The sequence below is a fragment of the Acomys russatus genome, chromosome 7 (genome assembly GCF_903995435.1).
Source record: "Acomys russatus chromosome 7, mAcoRus1.1, whole genome shotgun sequence".
Lineage (NCBI taxonomy): Eukaryota > Metazoa > Chordata > Mammalia > Rodentia > Muridae > Acomys > Acomys russatus.
The window spans coordinates 56446727-56472376 of NC_067143.1; the positions used below are offsets into that span (position 1 = coordinate 56446727).

The following is a 25650-nucleotide window of genomic DNA, read 5'->3' on the forward strand; positions in this document are numbered from 1 at the left end:
AGGATTAGAGGGAAAAATAAGAGACAAAGAGTAATAGAACGAAAGAAATGGGGAAAAGAAATAAAATTTTATAGGTATTGTGAGCCACAAGCTGTAATAAAGCTAGTAGAGTTACTGTGCTTTCTGTATCCAAGGCTCTGTCACCTACCAGAACCTCTATGACCTCATACTGAAGTAGGTCACAGGCCAAGGTAGGTGGGCCTTACCTCCCTGGGCAGCTTGGGGGTTCCTGCAGCAGCCATACCTTGCCCAACCCCTCCCTCTCCCCACCATGTTGGTCAGTACCCCCCACCTGCTAACACTGGATGAAGCAGATGCCACTTGGGCCCTCATCAAGGATAAGGTAGGTAAAGTAAGGAGGCTAAAGAGGAAGTAGCAAAGTGTGACCAGGCTGGGTCTTAGATGAGAAATCTTAGACAATAGTAGCAGTGGCAATTGACATATAAAAGCCACAAAACAAGCACTTGAATGAGTGAATGACGGGTAAATGAATAGCAATTAATTTAAAACAAACACCAAAATCCATGAAAGAAAAAAAATGTGTATTTCCGATTTTTGTTTGTTTGTTTGTCTGTTTGTTTCTTGAGACAGGGCTTCTCTGTGTAGCCTTGGCTGTCCTGGACTCACTTTCTAGACCAGGCTGGCCTCGACACAGTGACCCACCTGCCTCTGCCTCCTGAGTGCTGGGATTAAAGGCATGCGCCACCACACCCAGCTGTCTATTTCCAATTTTAAACCACCCTGTTGGAGAGGCATCAAGCAGACTTGAAGCAACCTTAACAGCATTAACTCCCATTACTTGGGAATACGTTCACCACAGAAACAAGGGAGACAGAACTGAGAGCAAAGGATTTCCACAAGGTTAGGAATACTGGTTTCAACAGTACTGAAGTCTCTACCTACACTTGGTCTGCTAAAATTACAGTAAACATAAACAAGGTCTTCTACTATAGAAAAGAAAAAAGAAAACTCTCCTTATATTATCTCAGTGAGTAACTCAGGGCAGAGATACACAGGATAAATGCAGCAAATTCAAGCAGAACAGGGCACCTTTGAATGCCCTGATTTCTTTCTTTTAATACTACATACAGGGCAACACTTCAAAAACTGCATTATGTTACAAAATAAGAGCAGAGCAGCTTCAGGGTCATTGGGTGAATTCAGTGTAGGAGCATAGATATATGGGACCTGGGGGATAAAAGGTAGATCCCATGGAACTTTTGTGTGGCCTTGCTCTCTAGCATAACTGAGAACTAGAAGGCTCAGCCAATGAAACTTTGAATGGGTCAAAATTATAATGGCTAAGTTACTAATACAAAGGAGGATCTTATAGGGTTCCCAGGTACTCTCTAGAACTAGTCACCAAGCACATGTAACTCAAAGAAAAACAAGAAATAAGGACAAATCTAAGAAACAGGAAACCCTAAACAGATACTGGAACAGTACAAAGATTAGGCATCACACACAAGCACACACACACAGAGAGAAAGAGAGAGAGACAGAGACAGAGAGAGAGAGAGAGAGAGAGAGAGAGAGACAGAGAGACAGAGAGAGAGAGAAACACACTATCTTTACAGCTAGGGCATAAAGCATGTAAGAGGTAACTGATAGCCCCTCCTCTCCCCATCCATCAAAGGCATTATAAGCCTACATTTGTGTACCTAGTTCACTAATATTACCCATATAACTCATTACCTAGGCATGATCTTTGAAGATTCCTTTTTTCCACACCCATGAAGAGACCAAGTTCTACCAATTCTGTGACCGCAACTATTTCTTATCATGTAGTTCAGGAACTAAAATCTTGTTTTGCTTGCAATTATTGCAGTCTTAAGTTATTTCTCTTTCCTGATATATTAAAAAATCAGCTTTTTTCTCCCTGGTCCCATATTCCTACCCAGGACCTACAAGTGGCTTCCTATTCGCCCAAATAAAACAGCAGTCACTTATGAAAAATATACACTCATGACTTTCCATATCCTTGTTCCTGTGTGCCTTTCCTCTTCCTATCGTAAATGCAAGCAATATGAAGTTAGGTGTTTCTAATTGTGCATGATTTGCAAGTTCAGAGATTTTCCCTGGCTGTCCCTTCTGTCAGGAATGACTACTGCCCAACCTGTTAATTCCTCCAAAGCTCAAATATTGCCACCTAGAAAATTCTTTGATCATCTTTCTATCAAAGACCAAGGCTGTTAAACCACTTGTCCTTGTCACATCCTGCTATTATTTTACTTAACTAATTGCTGTTCACATTTTTGTCCCCTCCATTAGCCCAAGCTACATTAGGATAAAAACAAAGTCCCATTATTTCATGTATCCAAGTATAGACCATAATTTGGCACAAAATAAGACACTCAGGTTTTACTACAGAAGGGAACTTGGAAATAAGAAATGTGGATCTGTGTGTACTGTAACAATGTACTTGAACAGTGAGCAAGGTGGGAAGGCCAACTTAGACAGCACAAGTTACCCTCTGACCTTAACTCAGCCCCTGACTTATAAACTGGCCACCTGCAGGTCATCGAGGAGCGTTTTGGGTCCAATGTAGTGGCAGTACCTTTCCTGTCGGATGCAGCCTGCTATGATCTACTGGGCGTGCTAGTGAAACAGTCCCGTCCAGCCCACACACGCCTGACTCTGCCAGGTCGGCAGGGCCGAAGGGCACTGAAATCAGTAGGGCTACTACCAAATCTTCTAGATCAGGCAGGGTCTGAGCGTGTCTTTGCCCACTGCACTCGAGAATACTCACCAAATGGCCGGGCCGAGATAGCCTATGAAGAAATGCGAATGCTGGATGGACAGCCCTGTCGGATCCGCCTACATATGGGAGGTCTGCGCAAGAAAGTTGCCTTCTTTCTGCTACCACCAGGACAGGTGAGCCTACAGCAGAATCTCCCCTGGCTCCGAAGCACCCACAGCATCTACGTCATCTACCAGGTCTTCTCCTGCACCTGGCTACAGCTAGGGCTGTTGCCTATAGCCCATGAGCCCCAGCTGCTCCGGATACAGCGGTCACTACCTATTGCTTTTTCCTGCCTCAAGTTTTCACTGCAGCCCAAGGGTGTACTGGGACCACAGAAGTCTCTGATCAAAGATCCACTGCCCCAAGGGGCCAACTGGGTTAGACCTAGCCTTAGCATCATATCAACTCTGGCCCCCACATCTGTATCATTACCTGCTGATAACCCTGAAGTTGCTGATGATGTATCTCCACCTGTCCCACCTCCACCTGTCCCAGCCCCACCTACACCACCTCCCCAAGAAGGGCCAGAAGGCAGACCTACCAGATTCTCCTATAAGGGTCGAAACCCATTCCGGAGGGGCCCCTATATGCTTTCAGGTACTGCTAGGGGAAATGAAGATGAGGAATGGGAAATACCACTGGAGGGAGCGGGTACAGGAAATATATCCCAGGAATGGGTTCAGCAGCCTGGAGTTTGTATAGGACCCTCATGAAAGACTGAGGGAGCCAAGGGAGGGTGAGGTGGAAGCATGGCCCTGGTAAGGGGGCGGGAGGGTGGGCAGCAAAGAAAATCAGAGGGAGGGACTAGGGAGGAAGACCAGGGCATGAGTCAAGCTGTGACTATCCCCAACCCTAGCAGAGAACTGGCTCTTCAGCCCCCGCAACCCCCCACCAGGAGCCCAGGGTGGGGGCCCCGGGGACCCCGACCGGCACTCCATGTCCCTGCCCCTGCTGCAGGGTCTGTCCTCGGAGTTCGACAGCGACGAATAAAGCTGAGGCAAGAGATGCAGGGGGCAAGGCCCCTAAGATCTGCCATAGGGATAATGGTCCCCAATAAACATCAGCTGCTGCACCCCCAAACTACCCTAGGCCTGTGTGCTTCTTCCCTTTAAGGTCCAGAAAAAGTCTCCATTCCCCGTTAATCATCAAGTCCTCTCATCTTGAAACCCTATCATCAGTGTTATCACCAAAGAGAAAATGGCCCTGATGATTCCCCACCCATATACAACCTTTTTAGGGCCACAGCCCCAGATAAAGGGTGGCAAAGAAGAATGAGCACAAAATAGAGATTTCCCTTTTATACATATTGCAACAAGTTCTCATAAAACATTCATCTGAAATAAATTAAAAAGTCCATTTGCCACTGCCTCCAAACATAAAAAGGAGCCCGTGTCCTGGATTTCAGCCCAGACCACAGAAGGCCCTGATTGTCCATGGAAGAAAATTAAGGATTGAGGGGCCCAAAGCCTGAGATGGGAGGAACAGATACCTCCTCTGAAGTATCCAACAAGAAAGGTGAGGTGACAGCATGGGCCTGGGAGATGGCAGCCAACTCCTTGAGAAACTCAGGGAAAATGACTGCACAGTAGACAGCATTCTTGACTCGAAGAGCCTCACCTTGGCGCTCAGAAGCCCCGCCCCGGGGGAGTAGAATTGGAGTTGAAGCCCCCGGAGAGCCCCCACCTAGTCCAAGTCCTGTTCCATCTCGCCCAGGCTGAAGAACCTGTGCCGCCTGCCGGGCCCTGGTTGGACTGTGTGCGTGCCGCAGGAGTAACTCCCCCAAGGATGGCCTCCGGCTCCTCACTGGGAATAAACAGGAGTATCAAGAAGGTGCTGGGATTAGGGAACCTGCCTAGTCTGGAGAAAAGATTCCCCAATCCCCTGAGGTTCTTGAACTTCTCCCCTGGGGTTCTGGAAGAAGGACAAGATATGAAGTTCATTTCTTGTCTCATCTCAAGATGACTGAAGACAAGAGGTGCTTTTTCTCATTTTCACACCAAAACCCTGCCTGTTCAGCTTTTCCCCTCTATTCAGTCCTCTCAACAGCCAATATTTAAATCACTTTATTCGCAGATACACTTCCTTACATCTCCATGACCCCTCACCCTAAAGAATTCATTCTACTCACTATTCTACCACTAACAATATCACACTCCTCAGCCTACAACATGGCCTAGTTTTGCATTTCCTATCACCCTCTAGAGCAGCAGGTCTCAATCTTCCTATTGCTGCGACCCTTTAACAGTTCTTCATGTTGTGGTGACCCTAACATAAAATTATTTTGTTACTTCCTAACTAATATTGCTACTGTTATGAATCATAATGTAAATAGCTAATATGCACAATATCTGGTATGTGATCCCCAGAGGGGTCAGGACCCACAGGTGAGAACCACTGCTCTAGAACTACATATATACAGTCAACTACGTCCACTTTGCTCTGCCTACCTATAGCTGACCCATCCTCTGCTCCTTCAATACCTTTATGTACAACTGTAGTTTAGGGGTGCTTTACTTCCTCACACTCCAGTGCCCATCAAAAACCAGCTTCCCTACATCACTACTTCATCACTATCAGTCCTATACTACCAAGACCATCCTCCCACTGGGTATGCCCAACTTCGTATTCAACTAAGCTATCTAAAATACTGTCCTCTAACTTTCTGGACCTCATCACTATGGAGGCTAGATCGTGATAAATGTTTCTAGTCACCACCTCTAATATTGGTTTCAGAGACACCATACAGACTATTAACCTTGCATTCAGAGCCCTTCATAACCACAATCTCACTCACCAACCTCTTCTCAAACTCTCGAAACCCCACAAACTTTTCTGTACCAATATCTACCTTCATGAAATCTGACAGGCACCCACACCTATCTGTAGCTTCCTCTAGCTACAGTCTGTCACTCCTACTTTTTCATCTTTTCTACCTTAGTTATCTCCACTGGGAGAACCCTCCCAGAGGCCTCTGCGGTTTTTCCTATACTGACTTCCTGTTCTACTATCACTACCTCAACATCAGTAACTTCTTGCCAAGGCTTCTATCTCATGCATTAACCTATGAACTCAAGAACTTAGACTCACATTTAATGCTTCCTTATCTCTTCAACCACTAACAAATTCTGTCATAGTTAACGCTTCTTTGTCCCCTCAACCACCGACCAAATTCCACAACAACTTCCTTGGCATCTCTATGTGCTTCCTTTCTTTTCCACTAATCAAATGCAAGCCTCACTGGCCCTGACTGCTCTTCCTGAATCCCTTCTCTTAGCCCCAATTCATCTGTAATTACTCACCACACCCAGATTTAAAAAACTGATTTCTTAGTTGATCTGAACTCCTGCCCAGTCTAACTTTGAATCTTAAGAACCTCCTACTCTGTCCAAATCTTTCCTGCCTTACCACCAATTGTTCCACAGCCTTGTAAAACCCTATTTCAACTAAAATCCAAGATGTCTCCTGAATAAAAGAACAGAACAGTTCTATGTATACCTAATCCCTACTCATTACTCAAGGCCACATGCTACAAGTTCTCACAATATCTCAAGCCAAGAACTTCTTTCTCTTTCCTGTCTTTAGACCTTTATGTAGTTTTTATTGATATTCCCAATTAGGCTCTTTTAATAAAACAACTCTATTCTCTGACCCAAAGCCTAACAATACGAAGACTAGCTTTTCAGTAACTCTTCAGTATCTGGATTTTAATTGACATTGGCTAATCAGGGAGAATAAAGGAGGGTAGTCAGTAGGTTCTCACCTAGGGAATCAGAACGGCGGGGGGCAGGTCCTGCTGTAGAACCCTCAGCCCAGTCCAGCTTGCCACGGGCAATGAGGTACTTCTTGGCTTTGGATAGCAGAGCAGGAAAGTCCTCCTGGGAAGCTGCAAAGCTCTCAATCTTATTCTTCACAGAGCCCAGCACCTATGAAGCACAACTTTATGACATTTCTGGTGGTTTCATATTTGCACAAGCCTTTCTAGTCCCACTGCACCTGTCCCCAGCCCACCCAAGGTAACTTGAGCTGTGGGCCTGGCCCACCACTGAGCCTGGACGCACCCATGCATGCATGCATCGCACACCTGCAGCAGGGACTTGACACTGGGCTGGAAGACCATGTTGGTGTTGAGCAGGAAAGAGCGGAGCAGGGGCTGGGGGTGACAGGCCAGCTGGGCCACCAGCCCCGTCAGCAGGAAGTTGACATAGACGGAGTTCTGCAGCATGTTCTCGAGTTTGGCAAAGAGCACAGCCATGAAGGGGCCTGGGAAGGGGGTAGGCACAAGGATACAAGGCCTGAACACAATGCCCATTGCATGCATTCCTCCCCCAAACAAGAGCTGCACTAGAGGAAAATTATATGTAAGTATCTGAGTGTATAAATGGCCTGTGACCAGTCTAGACAATTAAAGTAAGCCAGATGCCAGCATTGTAGACACTGTGACTGTCAGATCTTGGACTCTAGAACCAAAGATCTCATCTCAGATTTTAGATGTGCCCTAAGACTGGATGAGCTGAAGGCTCACCAAAATTTATTTTCCTGTTTGTGGTAAAATAAATATACCTACCCCATAAGATAATTAAAAAGACCAATGAGATATCAATGTCAAATATCAAGTACAAGATCTGACAAATTTTTCATTTGACTATAATCATAACCTACTACTCTGTATTTCTCAGTTTTTAAGAAGTTTCACTCAAGGACACAACAGAAGAATACACGGAGAACCAAAACACAGAATCAGATTCCATGTAAGACAGAGTTACATAAAACTGGTCACAAAGAAAATAAAGAGATGTAAAAAGAAAAAGAAATTAGGAACTTCAAACCAAGTATTAAGGCTTTAGGGAAACAAAGAAGATATCAGCTCTGTCCTTCAGGAACAGGGAATAGAAGTAAACTAGACCCTGTAGGAAAAGAATAGCTAGTTCAAGTCACAGAAAGGTGATTCAGGATAACAAGAAAAGATCAGCATTCTGTCCTGGGAGAAATGCCTTAAGACATAACATGACACTAGACTACTAAAGCCATGACTGTATCTTCTCTGATGAAGGCTTTCTGGAGAAAAATATTATATGAAACTGTTCTATCAACTATGATAGAAAAATGTTGAACAAGAGGTAGTGAATCCTGACAGATTCTGCACTACCATCTACTTGAAGTGTCCACACAACTAGTCTTAACTCAAAAGTACTACCTTAACAGTAAATTAAATCTCTAACTTTATCCTTCTTTTCATTCCCAAGAACTATCTTGTAAGAGATAATGCAAAGAGCACAAATAACTTTACCAAAAAGAACAGGGAAAGAAGCATCAAGACTGGAAAAACCACACCACCTCCTAGAGGTAGTGAGGGGGAAAGGAGTGGAGCAGAGGTTAAATGAATAGGAACATAGTTTCCATAGTCTGCAAGAGAAGGAAATGACTCCAGACAGAAGCCCTAGTGCCCTATCAAGATCGTCCCAAGCTTACCCAGATATACAGCATATAAACTTGACTTCCAACAACTAGAATAGATGGTGCCTTAGTGGACTTAAATCTTCCATGACCTACTGATGATAACCCCTGTGGAAAGCTACCATTTGTTGAGTTTTCACAACGTGTCAATGTTATATTAAATGATTTCCATGTACCAGTGGTAGGTAAAATGCTAACTAAAGGGGTGCTTAATCCAAAGTCTGTGGTCTTAACCTTAGCGACTGCAGTACTTCTCGGAGATTGTTTTGTTTTGTTTTGTTTTCCCATGCTGAGATGGACACTAGAGCCTTGTAAGGCGTGTCTTGCTCATGAACAAAATAAAGAAGAGCCAGGCCAAAATCTCAGGTTGGGTCTAGCTCCAAGACTATCAATCCTAAAGGGCCTACCAGGTACACTCAGAACCATGCCTTGTCATTTGCCTCCCAAAAGGAGTATCACCCACCCCCAAATCCTTATAGTCCTTAATATAGCTATATTAGACAATCATGGCAACCAACAAAGTACGAGACAGTAGATGGGAAAAATGAAATCAGGATCTTCTTTGAAGAGACAGGAAGGTGCTGAGCAGGAGGAAAAACACAAAGAGTTGACTCCAGGGCCATTAGACACCTAGCAGATGACTCAAAACCCAAATACACAAACTAGTAGGGATGGCACAAAACACACGTGCACACATGTCTTTCACACAGGACAGCACAAACATTGTCCATGTGGTTTAGATGTATTTTTTGACAAGCACAGAGCATCCTATTTACAAATCCCAGGAACTGGCCAGACTAAGGGAAAAGGAGGAACATGCATATAAGGATATATAAGGCTCAGATCTAAGTAAATATCCAAACCAGCACAAGCATGGAAAGACATATCAACAAACATGAGGGCACGGTATGAGATGGTATGTATGAAGAAAGGACTCATGCAAAATAGATGAGGACTAGGCAAACACACAGAAATGACATAGCCAAACTCTTAGAAATCAGCGAGAACATGCAAGAGTACACAGGAGAAAGCTTAGGTTAAATAGCTTACCAGTGAAGGGCTGGCTTGGCAGCTGGTGGAGAGTCCGCAAAGGGCTGCTGAGGAAGGGGCCAGGGGGCTCAGGAGGGCAGGTGAAGCTCTCGTAGGCCTCCTCCTCCTCAGGAGGTAGTGGAGGCTCTAAGGGAGGCTCTGAGCTAGCTCCACCATTGCTCAACGCCACCTCCAGCTCCCGGAGCTCTTGCCCAAAGCCCTCCAGTCCTGCCATACCCTCTGAGGTACCCTCTAATAATTCCTTAACTCTTTCCTGTGGCACCAATCGTGGCACCAGACGAACCTTCTTGGTTCCCTCTGGCCATGGCCCTGGTACCCCATTGAGCTGAGGTGGGGATAGGTGGCCAGGGGTATCCCCTACATCCACAGCTAGCCCCCGATTCCCTAGGTTTTCCTCTTCCCCTCCCCCCATATTGTCCCTCTCTTCCTCTGGCAGTAGGCTGCGTTTCTTAGTCCGGGAGCCAAAAGAGTTAGGCTCAGGAGGGGGCCGCTCGCCATCATAAGGGGCAGACCAGGTTCGGCAGGCTCGGACACAGCGGTCTACACCATGGCGTGCCTCACGCAGATACTCCAGGTAATTGTCTTCTAGCTCACCAGGCTCCTCTGCAGGGCTGGGTCTTCGGCCAGGGCTGGAGGATGGGGATGCAGTAAGCCCTGGTGAGCGAGGAGCCGGACCCGGGGACTCAGAGCCACCTAGGCTCTGCTGCCGAAGAAACAGAGCCAGACGAGATGGCGTGGAGGGGCGAGGCACTGTTACCACTGAAGAAGAATCAACACTTGGGCTTCCAGGGCCTTTAGAGGGGAAAAAAAATGTAATCGAAATCAAGGAGATAGAGACAAGAGATCCAGAAACTAAGAGGGACAGAAGTGAGGAGGGATAGCTCACACTCCAATCTCCAGACAATCTATCCTAATTCATCACCCCCTTCACCACCTCCACCAACTGAAAAAAATGCAAACAGAACACGACTGAAATAAGACGGGGACTATTTCTTCCCAGAAGTTTACCGTAAAATTTTCTGGGAAGGCTAAATATCCCCTCTGCAAGACCACTCATCAATCTCCCTAGAGAAGGAATTCCACCTTCCTCCCCTCACTGTCACCTTCCTCCCCTCACCCAAGCCCTGATTTTCTCTCTAGGCTTCCTTAGAACCCAGGCCATACCCGTGATGTCCTCCCTTCTCCCTGCCTCTCTGCTAGGCCCACCTCGTGCCCATGAGGCATGCTCTGGACGAGGTGGGCTAGAAGCATGGTGCCGACAGCAGCGTGGGATTAGGGAGAGAAACTTGTCAGCTGCTCGTCCATAAAGATCCACATCACGCACAGCTGGCTTCTGGCTCAGCATCACATGGTTACATGGGACAAGATACCTGGGAGATAGCAAAAAGGGGACATGAGGTGATGAGGAAAGAAAGCACCTGGAAGAACAGGCCAAGTGAACTACATTGCTAAACCCAGGCTCCAAGAGAGATTCATAAGCAACCCCAAAACAGCCCATCACCCCAACAAAATACTAGGCCCTGAGGGTCAACCATCCCTCAGCCCTGCCCCCACAGGTACCTGAGAACCAGCTGCAGCAGAACATCCTCACAGCTGAGGTTCAGAAGGGTCCTGAAGAGACTCAGAGAGACCATGCAGAGCTGAGGGGGAAGGGGAGGGAGGGAGTCACCATAAGAGCCCTCTACCCTCCAAACTATTCACCAATAGCAACTCCCATTCCCTCAGGTGCAGGCCCAACCAAACAGCCGTAGAACAGCCTATGTGCCAACACCTGGTACATAATCAGTATGCACGTATTAACTAGAAAAGCACATAATCTTTATGAACAAGACTTCACTATTCAGAGAACATAATCATGCGTCAGTTCCACTGGAATTCTATACACCACATACATAACTGAAGACTACCTGCCAATATATTGATTCCATCAATGCTCCAATGAGACTCCAAGAAAACAGACACTAAGAAAGACTATAACAAATAAATGATTCAGAGGAAACTACACAATATATGACAGCTAGAAGAGACTGTAGTCACACAGTAATTGAATGGCTATTTATAAGGAATCAGAGGGAACCTGGAAGAATCCCCCCTGGGAAGTAGGTGAAATCCTGAGTCTGAGTCATCTCTCAACCCCAGTGTATCTCAAGAGGTATGATAAAGAGCTCAGGGCAACTGACAGGAAAAGGAAAAAGTAAATGGGTAGGTCAAGAGCAGGAAAACCTTTTGTTTTAGAAACGGAAGAAGCCTTATTCATTTCCAGCTAGACAAAAATAACAGACATACAATAAGCTAACTCTCACTGCTCTGAATTCCTAAGGCATTTTATGCTGGCAAGTGTATCAGACGTCTTGGTCTTGTATAGTCTTGGCATTGCTTGCTAAACGGCTAAGTGGATCAATAGTAGGAAAAGTTCACATTTGGGGCAACATGCATAACCTCAATGGCCACTTTAACAAGCAGGGAGAATTCAGACTCACTCTAGAATAGTACGGTAAGTAGGAAAGTAGTTCTTCAAAGACCTGATTGCCTGAACTTATAAACATTTTACTTTATAGTCCAGAAGACATTTTACAGATGTGATTAAAAGTATGGACCTTGTGGGGCTTCCAGTATAGCTCAGTGATGAGTACTTATTTAGTATGTATGAGGTCCTGTTATGACACACAGTATCATAGTCTAGAATACATGGTGAGACTGTCTCAAAGAAAAAGAAAGAAGGCATGAGAGTGTAACTCGGTGGTAGATTCTTTGCCTAGCACACACAAGGCCCTGGGTTTAGCTCCCAACACTGTTCATAAGAAAATTTTGTAAAGAAAAGAACAATTAGGAAGGAGGCTCAAAACATAGCAGGGACGTGACCCATCATTGTTGGCTCTGAAAATGAAAAAAAGCAATCGGGCTGGAGATGATCTTTAACAAACAGCAAGAACCGCCCAAATATGTACTCCAGAACTAAGATATGATAAGTATGTTTTAAGTCACTAATTTATGGTCATTTGTTTTGACAGCAATTAGAAACTAACACAGATAATCAGGCCCACAGACAATTTAGTCACAATGGTTCACTTACAGGCACCAAAGTCCGGCCAACACACTATCATAAAAGGACAGGAAGGTGAAAATGAAAGCATCTGCATGTTTATCGTGGGTATCCTGCAATCACAAGAAACCTGGGTCTTGCAAGAACCAGAAACCAAAAGTGGCAACTCAAAGAACATGAAAAGCTCCTAAAAACCCTTAGAGACTAATAGAAGTAAGTGGTAGAGACTAAGAACATTGAGAAAATAAAAAATAAAAAGATTAAGATAAACGCAAGGAAGATAAGGAAATAAGCCCGAGAAGGAAATTAACTGTCAGGGCAACTCAAGCGATTACCCAGACCTAAGACCATGGCATACCCTACCTTCAAAATAAGGATAAATGGTTTGTACCTTTATAAAATTAAGTGTTTGATAACAGAACATATCCACTTTCTCTTCTCTCTCCTTTCTAGAATGTATGATTAGAATCTTCTCAACACTCATTCCTCTCATTCCTTCTCAATCTTGCTCAGTCCATTTCTAGTCACAATGATCTTTCATTCCTAAAACACATTATACTCAGTCTTATTACATGCTCTTTGCATGTTGCTCCCTCTTCCTAAACTGTTCTTCTTAATATTCAAAAGGCAACTCCATCATCTTGGGCATAATGTCCTCTGAGATGGCTTCTCTGGCCAATTCATTCTTTTATAAAAAAGAATTTTTTTCTTTTCTTTTTTCCCCACAAACAGTAACCTCAGTTTTCAACTATTTTAGTAACTTAATTTGTTATGGATATTCCCTACAAAATAAGCTCTAACACATCAGCAACAGTGACCCAAAAGAATGACACTATCAATACAAATGTGCAGGTAGAGGGATTTTTAAGTGGGCAAGCGGGTTGAATTGTGCCCTGACTACAGTTCAAATACAGTCAATCCAAAGAGAGATAGCAAGCCTTCAAGAAAGAGCTAGAGCATTTCTTAGTAGATGCAAAGCCCAAAGCACTCTTACATCACCTACAGGAACTGAGTGACAAACAGCTTAAGGGAACTATAAAGCAATACTACATTACAAGCACTGCACCATGGCAAAGCCTAGAGCCCTGAAGGCTAACTGTCTCACAGATGCACACAGTATGAAAACAGGGAAGTAAACTAAATTCTTTAATCAAAATGGCTGTAAGTTTAGTGTAACAAAGTGGCACCTTGGAGTGACTGCCACTTCAGGAACACCCTTTGACAATAGAGACCAGAAAAAGATGGCTCACCCAGGTAGTAAGCCAGGACAGAGTTTAAAAGCCATACCCGGGAGTTGCTGCCAATACGGGCAACGAGGGTGTCAAGGATGGTGTGGGTATCATGCCGATGTAACAACAGGAAGCGCAGGAAGGTACGGAGCAAGGCAGGCTCTGAGATGCTCCGCAGGAAAAGTTCCAGATAGGCGGTACTCGCAATCATCTCCTCCACAGAGGTCTGGATGAAGGGAAAGGAAAGTGTGGAGACTTGGGGTTTCCTTGCATATGCAATGGTTCATATTCTCTGGGTTCTAGGGCACAAGAAGGATCAGAACAGGAACAGGGAAGGAGAGTACCACCCACTGCCTCCCATATTAGTCTCTTCATTGGTCAACCACCCTGTAGTCCAAGTTCCTCCTATACCTCTCCACCTATCCCCCTCACCTTGTGCAGGGCAGGGCCCATGACAGGCACCAGGAAACCATTATGGATATAATCAACCAGCTGCTTTTGCACCAGGGGGTGAGCAACCTAGATGGAACAAGAGAGAAGACGTGGATTATCAAGAGTCTACTGCCTAGAAGGGCGCAGAACAATATAACATAGGTATTATAACCCCAAGTTCTATTGTAGAACTCTAGGAAATAGAGCCTCTTACCCCAACTTCCCAGAATCACCAAGTGTCACAACCCTTAGCAACCCTATTCCTACCTGTATGACTGCATTGCAGAACTCTAGGGAACTCATGAAGAGCGCAAGGGCTGGCACTCCTATCCAGTCTTCCCGTCGCAAGCAGTGCCAATCATCCCCTGGAACCTCAATCTTTCGGGGCAGTGAGGAATACAGGGCACTCAGCCCCGTGGCCAGCACCTAAGGAGGGTTACCAAAGGCTCAAATAATATAATGAGAGGGCTTTGAGAACTAACTAATCATAAGATTTGATGGGAATACAGGTAAAAAATAGTACCAAGTCAAGTGCTGAGTTGCTATGTACCAGGGCTCCACCTGCAATACCTGCCCTCTCTAGGTATGCTCCTATTTCACCCCCATTGCAACACCAAGGAGCTGCTTTCAACTCTGAGTAAGTGGCCCTCCCTCATACCTAGTCTAGCATCTCCTAGATAGGAAGATGCTGTCTAATTTTTACATGCCACACCCTACCCCCATCCCAGAGATTGCTAACCGGGCAGAAGTAAGAGTGATCCGCGATGTAGCGGCCCACAGTGGGGATCCCATCTGACAGAGCCATGAGCAGAAGTAGAGCATCACGAGCCTGCTGGCCCAGGGTGCCTTCTCGATGGACAAAAGGGACAAGGCGAGAAAAGAGGAGAAGACGTGGAGCAGCTCCAGGCTCAGGAGGTGGCTGTAAGAAGAACTCCAGCAACGAAGGCTCCCGAGCAACACACACACACAGTTGGCTGAGAAGCAGCACCAGGCCTTCATCCAGTGCTGGGCTACTGGGCACAGGGCGGCCACAGGCATCCAGCAGGGCAAGTAGAGCTTCACGGACTGGCCCATGCCGCAAAAGAGGCTGGCGAGCTTCACTTACTAGCATCTCGAATAATTTCAGCTGCTCAGCCCGCCGCTCCTCAACCCCATCTCCAAGTTCATCCCATTGTAACTGCCAGGTCAACACTCTGCTCAACAGATCCTCACGCAGAGCAAACTCTAGCAGGGGCCCAGGGCCTGAGGGGGCTGAAGGGACTGCTCGATCCTCTGCCAGCAATGTTAGCATTTGGTATGTGTGGTTTCTCACAGCACTGAGATCATCTGCACCTCCAGAAGCTGCCCGAGGGCCTTGCCGCTCCAGAATTCGTACCACCTGAGGCAAAGGTCAGAGAATAGGAAGAAGCTATGATAAGTAACTGAGTGGAGTGATAAGAATACATAACTCAGAAGGTCAGGGCTACTGGGGCAAGTAACAGACTAGGTCTTTTGTCACGGTATCTCCTACCTGGGACCAGTGATTCTTGAAAACCATGAGGCATGTTTCAGGGTCAGCCATGACAGGGGTCTGCAGACTGGCCCCTTGAGGTACACGGTGCCCAGGGACCCGGGAGGCCAGCCTGCTCAGCCAGTTCATCTTCTCCATGAGGCAGGCTGGACAGGGCCAGCAGACAGAGGACTACACTCTGAGAATGAACCAACTGGAGGCTTTCTCCACTTCTGTCACCAATCTGCTTCATCCGGTCTGTAAGAGCCAGTAGCTGGCCATGGAGGCAGAGATTATACCAAACTGGAGTAGCAATCCCAGAATTCACTGCTCAGTCCAGAATTGCAAAACTAATTCAAAAGGAGATGAAAAGGATAAACAGAAGCTTACATCTATCAACTTCCCTGAAAGAATAACTCAGATGCACTCCACTGAAAATTACACAAATTACACAATTCCACACAGCCACTACATGAAACGTGCATGCCCAAAATAGAATGCACAATTTCTACTGCCAAACCTGTAGCTTTCTCAACCTTTTCTATCTTAGTAATGTCACCAACAGTCACCTATCTGCTTAGATCAAAAGCCTGGGCGTGGTCCTTGTTTATCCTTTTCCTTCCATTATCTAATTCATCAGCAAATTGTGCCATTCCCTAGGATTATGAGTTCAAAGCCAGCTTGGGCTACATAAAGTTCAAGGCAAACTCAGGCTACATTGTTAAGACTGTCTTAAAAAGAAAATAACAGGGATAACAAAAAAAAAAATTATGTCTATTATAATAGCTTCTAACTTCACTTTCTTTGAGACAGGCTCTCAATATATTGAACAGGCTAGCTTTGAACGCAATATGTAACCCAGGCTGGCCTCAAATTCACCACTTTCTTGCCTCATAGCCTAACCTTTGCAAATGCTATGATTAGAGATGTATGCCACCATGCCTGGCTTAGAGTTTCATCCTTGCCATCCTGAGAGTCTCGTCTCCATTCAGCAACCATATTGCTTTTAAACCTAGATTTTATCACATCTCTTCTCTGTTTAACAGCCCCCAATGGCTCCCCATCACACTAGTAAGTCCTAATTCTTTATTTTATCCTATAGAAGCCGATACATTGTAATAAGCTCTGTCAGCCTCATCCTTAACTTTAGTCCCCTTGCTTACATTTAAACACCATCTTCTCAGAGAAGCCCTCCCTACTTAGTCTTATCTAAATAGCTATCTTCCTACCTTCACTTTCTATTTCTCAATCCCTTCTTAAACAGTTTCTATTATCTAAAATCTATCTCTTATCTATCTTCTCCCCCAAGAAATTAGCTCTTTGAGGGCAGGATCTGCCTATCTTGTTTACTTTTGTATCCTCAGTGGCTAGAATAGTATCTATTTGTTGAATGCTTGAATAACTACCTGCTCAGTGAATGAACCAATGAATAATGTATACTAAACTAGCTACTGGCCCAGGCAATAACCCACAGTTCCTTCACCATCACACCTAATATCTCACCAGTATTGTCTCTAAAGAGCAAAAACTCTTGACAAGAATTATGTGGTTCAGCCATGTTTCCTCTTTAGACTCAAAAGGAGCTGAAATAACCCAGAAATCTGATCTCAAGTTACATTAGCCAACTCCTCCTTTTCATTCTTTCTCCCACAATTACCACATCACAACTAAAGGAAGAAAGCAACTGTGCTGAAGGACACCTTCTATAGATGTGATCTTATAAAGGGAAAAGCGAGTCCTAAAGATGAGGAAAGGGATAGTCAACCATTAACTCAATGTATAACGATACTGATAAAGTACTGGGCACTGTGCTAAGTAAGCACTGGAAATACAGGTAAAACAAAAGTGGGGTGGGGTGGGCAAAATACCTAGAAATATTTGCAAAACTGTAATAGAAGAGTAAAGAAAAGCAACTACCTCTGCCTATGGTGCTGTAAGAGGGTTCCACGGAGATAGTGTCTGGACGTAGGTCTTTAAGGATGACACACTAGTTACATATGGAGCGTTATTCATAGCAAAAACAATAATGCCAGGCAGAATGGCTCAGACCTATAATCTCAGCACTTGGGAGACTCAGGCAAGAAGATCACAAGTTTGAGTACAGCCTGAGATATATAAGCTAAAACAAAGTTTAAAAAAATAAACAAAATAAAAAGTCTAACAAAGAATAGAGCACCAAAGGGGTGAGGGGATGACAAATCCGAAGTGAGACTATAGGCTCAGTGTGGCAATCACTACTGAGAAAACAGAGGCATGGTACTGAGCTGAAAAGAAAGAGTGAAGGCTACAAAATAACCACTGAATGTCATGCTACAAGACTTTCAATTTCAACTATTGACATCCTAAAGGCAAAAATGTTTTTAGCAAAGACATAATAAGATCAGATTTACCTATCAAATACTTCAAATAGCACTATAAGGTAGAGCAGAGATGGACAGATGTCAATAGACAAGTTATAAGAAATTATTTCAATGGTCTCTTTTTTTAAAAAGCAATGGTATAAACAAAGGTAGCAAAAGTACTAAGAAAAGGCAAAAATCTTAGATTCATCTCTATCTAAACATGCCCTTTTCAATAAGTATTCATATCTATGTCTTTGCAAATTATTTATACTGTGTGTCTTCTCTTTCTGCAGGTAGTCAAATAATTCATTCTTTGAAAACTCAGTGCCAACACAGCAGTTAAAAATGATAGTGAAACACTAGTTCAATATAATTTGTACATATATATATATATATATATATATTATATAACTACATACATAGCAAACTCTGCTCAAAAGGCACTACTTATTAATATCCTCATTTTACAAATGAGAAAATCAAAACTCAGAGAGGCTGGACAAACTGCCTCACATTAGCCAGCTGGTAAACAGCTTGTCTAGAATATAACTGAAGATAATCTGCCTCTGGATTGAAATCAAAAGGTAAAAACAAAAAGACCGTATAACACATAGGGTAATTGTGTTTCACAAAAGATGATGAGATCAGGTCTAGTATACATCTGAAATCCCAGCACTCAAACTAAAGCAGAAAGACAACCAGTTCAAGGCCAGCCTGAGCTACATAGCAGGTCCTCAAATAGCCCAGACTAAATAGCAAAAAACTACCTCAGAGGGAAAAGAATAAGATGGAGGAAGAAGAGGATACAAAGAAGAGGAGGACAGACAACAACAATTTTAAGTGTGTTGAATTTTGAGATGAAGACCACTTGTAATATCCCGAAAATGGGCTAGGAGTATAGCCCTATTGGTAGAGTGCTTGCCCAACATGCACAAAGCCCTGGGTTCAATTCCCAGAACCACATGAACCAAAAATGACGATGCAAAACTACAATCCTAGCACTTGGAAGGTGGTGAGACAGGGAAGACATCCTACATTATCTTCAACTACAGAAATGAGTTAAAAATCAGCCTGGGCTATGAGGCTGGCAAAACACAAAATAAGAAAACAAGAAAAATAGCATACTTAAGTTCAAGCATGAAAGTAAACTAGAGCTATAAATTTAGGAGTTGCAGTCCATAAGCGATAAATGAAGCTGTTAATGTTCTCATGAAAGATACTGAAGGCAAAAATCTTACAAAGCACCAAGATTTAGGAAAGCAAAGTATGCTGGTTTGAATAAAAATGGCCACCACAGGTTCCTATGGAGCGGCACAATTAGGAGGGTGTGGTCTTGTTGGAGAAAGTATGTCACTGGAAGTAGGCTGTGAGATTTTTCAATGCTCAAGCCAGGACCAGTGTCTCTCTCTCCCTGCTGACTGCAGATCCAGGTGTAGAACTTTCATTCTCAGCTCTGTATCTGTCTGTGTACCAACCACGACAATTGATAATGGACCAAACCTCTGAACCTGTAAGCCAGTCCCAATTAAATGTTTTTCTTTATAAGAGTTGCTGTGGCCATGGCGTCTCTTCACAGCAACAGAAACCTTAACTAAGACACAAAGAGAATTCACTAACAAGGGTTTAGCCAGATGTAACAGTGCTTGCCTATAATCCCAACACTTGAGGAGCTGAGGCAGGAAGATTGTCAGTTGGAGGCCAGCCTGAGTTATATAACAAAATAATTTCTCAAAGAAAGAAAAAAGAGAAACAAGGCAAATACCAGGCATGGCAGTATATGCCTTTAATCCCCAGAGGTCTGTGAATTCAAAGCCAGCTGGAACTATCTACATAGAGAGCTCCAGACCAGTCAAAAGATACATACTGAAACAGCGCCTTCCCCTGCCCCCACCAACACACACAGACAGACAGACAGACAGACAGACAGACACACACACACACACACACACACACACACACACACACACACGAAGGTAGTCAGAAATTAAAGGAGCAACCCAAGAAATAATGATCTAGAAACCAAGAAATGGATAGTTCAAGAGATTGGGGGTTGCCCATAATCTCATAGAAAAAAAAGTAGAATGAAGATGAAAAACTGTTCATTGGTATTATTTTATTGAGGTTTTTTTTATATAACCTTAGAAAAATAGTTAAAGAATGATTGAGAGTCAAAGAAGTATAAAATGTACTCTAACAAAATTTAGTGATGCAGAGAAGGACGAAAATAGAACAGTTTGTGTAATAAAATGGGGAGGTGGGAGTCAAGAGTTCATATGGTTCTGAACTGAATGCTGTCCAGGCTGTACTCCCAGCACCTAGGAGGCTGAAGCAAGAAAACCACAGTGCGTTCCAGACCAGCCTATGTACAAAATAAAAGTCTGTGTCAAGAAAAGGGGGAGGAACTTCTGTTTGGGTTTTAGGTGGAAAGTCTCAAGGGTGTTTGTCAAGTAAGAAAATAAGTCTGAAGAAAAAAAATTGGTGTGAATAAGCTAGGAATAATAGACAAAATAAGGAATAAGATATCTGAGGAATGGGGGCATATACTGCCTTTTTGAGAGGAAAGGAAAACAGTAGTACAGGATGAGTGCCACCTCAAATAAATATAAAGCAAAGGTAGAAGGAGCCATCTACCACCTCACATCCCCAGCCTGCCCCACCCTCTCTCAAGAAAGTAACAGAAGGGGAGAAAGGAGAAGTGAGAAAGGAGAAAGGCCACAGAATGGATGTTCACTCTTTCATACACAGCATCCTAAAAGCCACCTAACAACTGCATACCTTAGGGGCTATAAACAGAAAGGATGCACTGAAAAAAGTACTTACCCAATGTCCCAAGAATTTGAGGTACCAAGCAGGCACAGGTTGAGAAATGCAAAACCCACAGTTAAATGATAAGAACTCTCCCCTCTTACTGCTATTAGCCTTTCCATATTCTATCAGTCTCTGTTGGTTTCTTTATTCACTGCCTATACCTTTGTAAATATACTCCCATTATTAATTAAATTCTTGTGAAACCCAGCCTGAGCCATCTGCCACCTGCCACCTGCCAAGGAGCTTGACTGATACAAGAATATCACTGTTTACAGAGTGCTCTCTAAAGCATATCTCATTTGAGGGCTGAAAACAAATCAAAACCTTATGTTTGGAAAAGAACAACACAAATAGTAGGTGAGGCCTGAGCTCTGAGATTCCGCAAACAAAAGTCTAAACCTCAGTGCACCATTTTTCAGCTGTGCGATCTTAAATAAATCACAAATTGGAGCCTGTTTCCTTGTCAAAAACATCCTTCCAAAGTTAACTCTTCTTTTTAAGAATTAAATGAGATAACAGCCATCTGGGCATAAAGCAAATTCTCTGTAAACTGTTTCTTTGTTCTTTTCCTTTCTGATTCTGTTTGACCAAGATGTTCACATCTCTGAGATAAGACATCTAACCTGTTCTAATATGTGTTCCTCACACTCAAGCCTTAGTAAGCCCAGCAAAATAAGCCCTTGATGTGTTCAAAACAAAACCTCTTCCAGGTTTTGGAAGACTAATAAACTCCTATCTTGCAAATATAAGCTCTTGCTCCCTTAACAACTACAACACACCTACAAATGTTAAGACTGACCTCCAGGCCTTTTCTCACTACCTTCTGCAGGCCCTGGAAAAGCACCACCTAGAGTCAGCATCTCAGAAGTAAAACTGAACACTTAATCTAGGCCCTGTTCACATGCTGAAAAAATTCCTGCCATCTACTTAAACTCTTGGCAAAGTTCAAAACAAGACAAAAAAAGGGCAGAACTGCCATATAGTTATGATGCCCTTTGTCCCACAGCAAAGTCCAAAGAAAATGATAGATTCCTTTCTCTTCCTTGATTTACCAGCATGCTCAACCACATGTAACAGGGAAGAAGCAAGTTGATTTCTCTGATCCATACATGGCCAGGATCAGGCACTCACCTCACCTCAGGGTTCAATCCAATACAGTTTTACTGGCCCACACAGCAATAGGTGTCAACCAACCTCAAAACAGCAGAGACAGGAAGTGGCTCAGCTTCAGCCTCTCTTAAGAACCTTTGCCCTGGGAGAGGCAAACAGAAAAAAGCAGGAAGGGATACATATATTATGTATACATATATATAAAGTGATAGACATATATAAGATCACACATACATATACACACATATATGTATATATAAAGGGACATGTATATATGAAACTTTACTAGGCAAGGAAAATTCAAATGATCTTCTAGGAACAGACCTCTTCTAAGCCAAGACTGATTATTGGCATAAGGCAGTTGCCCCAAACACTGAAAGTGGAAGGAGGGGCTCCTAATAGCCTATCTATATGGAGCTCAACTCACATATACCCTCCCTGCATTTCCATGTCCGAGACATGGACTACCAAGATACAGCCCACCTCCCCCCATCTCTAGACCTCTTAGAGGCATCTCTTCATCTGAGTGCATCCTCACAGGCAGGACGTAAACTTCTAGCACACAGTGACTGCCTTTACAACAGTGAACTCCTCAGTCTCACACATGGTTATCTCTACCCCTGTTGTTTGAGTGTGACAAAGAGGATGTCAAAGACTGGGTGAAATTGATCCTAAAAGGTACGAAAGTTCACTGGGCAGAGAAGAAAAGATATTCCTAGAAGAGGAAGCAGCCTTTAGAAAGATTTCAAGGCTAAAAAAATAACATGTTTGTTAGAGAACTGTGAATAATTTATTCAAGCTAGAACATAGAGGAGGTAGTGGCAGCAGAAAAGGCATGAAGAGGTGAGTTGAGGCCATAGTAAGGAATTTGGATGTTGTCCTACAGGCTACAAAGAGCCAAAGTTTTTAAGCAGTGTAGTTCCATGATCGCATTTGTATTTTTAGAAATATAATTCTAGGAATGGGCAAGAAAGATCAACTTTTAAAGCAACAGACTTTAAAAAAAAATTAGGTAAGTGCTAAGGAGCTGAAAAGCCAGGTTAAAGTTGGCAATGGAGATAACAGAGGGGAAAGTATATTACATTTCTTAGTGACTGACTCAATTTAAGAGGACAGAAAGAAGACGACACCAAAGTCATCCTCTGGATTGATAAAAGGCACATGGGTGCAAAAACAGGTCTTCAGGGCAAAAAGGCTAAGTTTTGTTTCAAGCATTTAATTCAGAGATCCCTATGGAGATACATGCATAACTGCTTATTTATCTTTAGTACACAGGGACAGACTGAAACAGACACAGAAAAATAATCACATCATTGTGATGTATTTTTTATATTTTCACACTCTCCCTCTAAACTAAAACTGTCTTTTTCTCTCATAACCAGAATGAGAACTCTATGCAACTTCATAGAACCATGACTTAATTCTATTGTTATCTTGTGGGACTGTATTCTTAATAAGAATTTGTTGAGTGAATAAACGAAATAAATTTGTTTTCCTAGCCTTTAGTAAGAGTACCTGACACATAAAGGATATAGAATAAGAGATTAAAATGTTCTTATTGCTACAGAATCCTCATCCACATTTCATCCTCTCAGACCTACCATTCCTCTATATATCAGAAGTCAAAATCCATTTTAATTAATGTGGTACTGTGACAATGAAGAGTTTAGCATAGGAAACAAAAAGCTTTCCAAATTCTGTGCCTTCTCTGGTATAACCAAGAACTTAGATCCTGAGAATGCTCTAATATGCCAGCCATAGATGTAAACATCTTTTACCCTAGCACTTGGTAGACAAATCTCTGTGAGTTTCAGGCCAGCCAAGGCAATAGAGTGAACACACACACACACACACACACACACACACACACACACACACACACACACACGGAAATTCTCTAATATGTGATTAACATCATCATGAATATGCATCAGATACGACACATATCTATTTCATGTCACTGACACAATATTAAACAAAGCCCTCATCCATCTGAAATACTCAGTCCTCTTAATCTTTTACAAGTAGAACAATTACAAATCACAAAGACATAAATACTTCTTGCCAGTATAAGGTCCTGTATTTCATCACAACTTTTCCTAAACATGATGTGCCTTTTGCCCACATCACCTTTACTTTCTATTACAAATCTTCCTTCAAGTAACTAGCACTATGAAGATGCAAATTTTTGAGTTGTTTTGTCACTATATCCCTGTGTGACCTCTAGCTTCTGAATCTGATGCTTCATCTCTAAAATTCTTCCTTTGCCTACTTCACAAGGTATCAACATAATTTCAGCAAATTTTGAGGTTGCTATGTAAAGTATGAAACTTTGATTTTATAATGAATTATAATGTAAGAATGAATGCTACTCAGATATCTGAAGTTACATAAAATTACTATATAAGTATGTGCTTCTACAATCTAAACACACACACACACACACACACACACACACACACACACACCCTACTATCGTTCTAAATGTCAGGATTCATGAACCAGTAGAATTATTTTTTTAAAAAGAGGTGGTTGGGGCTAGAGACATGGCTCAGAGGCTAAGAGCAGTGGCTGCTCTTCCAAAGTTCCTGAGTTCAGTTCCCAGCAACCACATGGTGGCTCACAGCTGTCTATAATGAGATCTGGTGCCCTCTTCTGGCCTGCTGGCTCACATACAGTCAAAATACTATGTAAAAAAAGAGGCGGTCACTTTTTTTTTTCCCCCATGGCTTTCTTTCAACTTACCATCTACTTTACCAGTAATTATTTTTTCAGTGAAAAAACAAAGAGAGCCGGGCGTGGCGGCACACACCTTTAATCCCAGCACTCAGGAGGCAGAGGCAGGCGGATCGCTGTTTGTTTAAGGCCAGGCTGGTCTACAAAGTTAGTCCAGGACAGCCAAGGCTACACAGAGAAACTCTGTCTCGAAAAACCAAAAAGAAAAAACAAAGAGCACCTTAACGTCAAAGGAATAAGAATAATAATCTTGAAATAAGCCAAACTTGGGGCCTTGAACATGGCATGACACTCTTCCACTGAGCTACACCCCCCCACACACACACATAATAACTTTATCTTCACATTTTTTTCTTCCTATCTTATATGGATGAACACTATATGGATCCACAGCTCAGTGTTTAGGGGTCACTACTACAACCTGTTATGTTTCTAAGTCCTATAAAGTTCTGATTACCTAGGCAGGCAGCCAAAGGTTTTATCATTATGAAAAATGGCCTCTTTGGTCTCCAGAGAGAAGAAAATATATCACGGGATGAAATAACTAGCTCTGAAGCTGAGACTCTGAAACAGAATAAGGACTGAGGCTGCCTTGAATTCTCAAGGGATAATCTTCATAGGAAAGACCTCAACATTGCTATGGTTAAGGAGGCTCAGGATGCCTCAGCTACACAGCAGACTGTCAATAGAGAAGATCCTCAGTGATGTGAAAATGGCCATATCACTGAGTGAAGCTAACTTAACTTTCCAAAATTCATGTCTGTGTGAGTTACGTAAAAAGCCAGGCTTGTAAAATACAAATAAAATGAATTTAATTACATGGTACATTGGCGGGGGGGGGGGGGGGGGGGGGGGGGGGGGGGGGGGGGGGGGGGGGGGGGGGGGGGGGGGGGGGTGGGGGGGGGGGGTGGTGAACTGCAAAAAAAAAAAAGAAAAACTGAGAAAACTTTTCAGGGTCATAGAAGTGGTTGGCATCTTGATTTCACAAATATGCACGTATAGCAAAACGTGTAAACTTAACAGTATGAGCAGTCCACTGCACAAAGATTTATCTCCACAAAGCCATGTTTTGTTTTTGTTTTTCAGACTCCTAAGGAGAGCAAACCTAAATACAGTGGTGCATGTGACAAGTCATATGACTTCCATGAAAGTAGAACTAGCAACTGATAGTCCAATACAGATGACAACCATAGGTAAGGAGGTATGGAGTAAGG

At 43.3% G+C, this 25650-nt stretch overlaps 2 protein-coding genes across 6 annotated transcripts; one reads left to right on the top strand and one right to left on the bottom strand.

Annotated features, from left to right (window-relative positions):
* Positions 1 to 271: 271 nt before the first annotated feature.
* Positions 272 to 3733, top strand: C7H11orf42 (chromosome 7 C11orf42 homolog). The gene is made up of 3 exons (XM_051149132.1): positions 272 to 343; positions 2518 to 3340; positions 3600 to 3733. Exons 1-3 carry the CDS (start codon positions 272 to 274, stop codon positions 3731 to 3733), a joined length of 1029 nt encoding a protein of 342 aa, XP_051005089.1.
* A 217-nt stretch (positions 3734 to 3950) lies between these two features.
* Positions 3951 to 21842, bottom strand: Fhip1b (FHF complex subunit HOOK interacting protein 1B). Of its 5 annotated transcripts, none has more exons than XM_051149130.1 (12): positions 21785 to 21842; positions 15462 to 15790; positions 14691 to 15329; positions 14219 to 14377; positions 13952 to 14038; positions 13578 to 13745; positions 10808 to 10887; positions 10454 to 10617; positions 9248 to 10039; positions 6825 to 7003; positions 6504 to 6666; positions 3951 to 4546 (listed from the first exon to the last, which is right to left on the bottom strand). In XM_051149130.1, the coding sequence occupies exons 2-12, from the start codon at positions 15597 to 15599 to the stop codon at positions 4188 to 4190; spliced, it is 2928 nt and encodes a 975-aa protein (XP_051005087.1). In that variant the 5' UTR covers positions 15600 to 15790; positions 21785 to 21842; the 3' UTR covers positions 3951 to 4187. The 5 variants fall into 5 exon arrangements, with proteins under 5 accessions (XP_051005087.1, XP_051005084.1, XP_051005086.1 ...); XM_051149127.1 differs by having other exon boundaries at positions 10412 to 10617; XM_051149129.1 differs by having other exon boundaries at positions 10412 to 10617; positions 21727 to 21815.
* Between the last annotated feature and the right edge of the window lie 3808 nt (positions 21843 to 25650).

Coding starts and splice junctions, on each gene's coding strand:
- C7H11orf42 (XM_051149132.1), top strand. CDS start 272: ATGTTGGTCAGTACCCCCCACCTGCTAACACTGGATGAAGCAGATGCC. Junction 344..2,517: donor GGGCCCTCATCAAGGATAAG/GTAGGTAAAGTA, acceptor GGCCACCTGCAG/GTCATCGAGGAGCGTTTTGG. Junction 3,341..3,599: donor GGGCCCCTATATGCTTTCAG/GTACTGCTAGGG, acceptor CCCCAACCCTAG/CAGAGAACTGGCTCTTCAGC.
- Fhip1b (XM_051149127.1), bottom strand. CDS start 15,599: ATGGAGAAGATGAACTGGCTGAGCAGGCTGGCCTCCCGGGTCCCTGGG. Junction 10,888..13,577: donor GTATTGGCAGCAACTCCCGG/GTATGGCTTTTA, acceptor CTTCCCCCTCAG/CTCTGCATGGTCTCTCTGAG. Junction 10,040..10,411: donor GAGAAGGGAGGACATCACGG/GTATGGCCTGGG, acceptor TCCCCTCTAAAG/GCCCTGGAAGCCCAAGTGTT.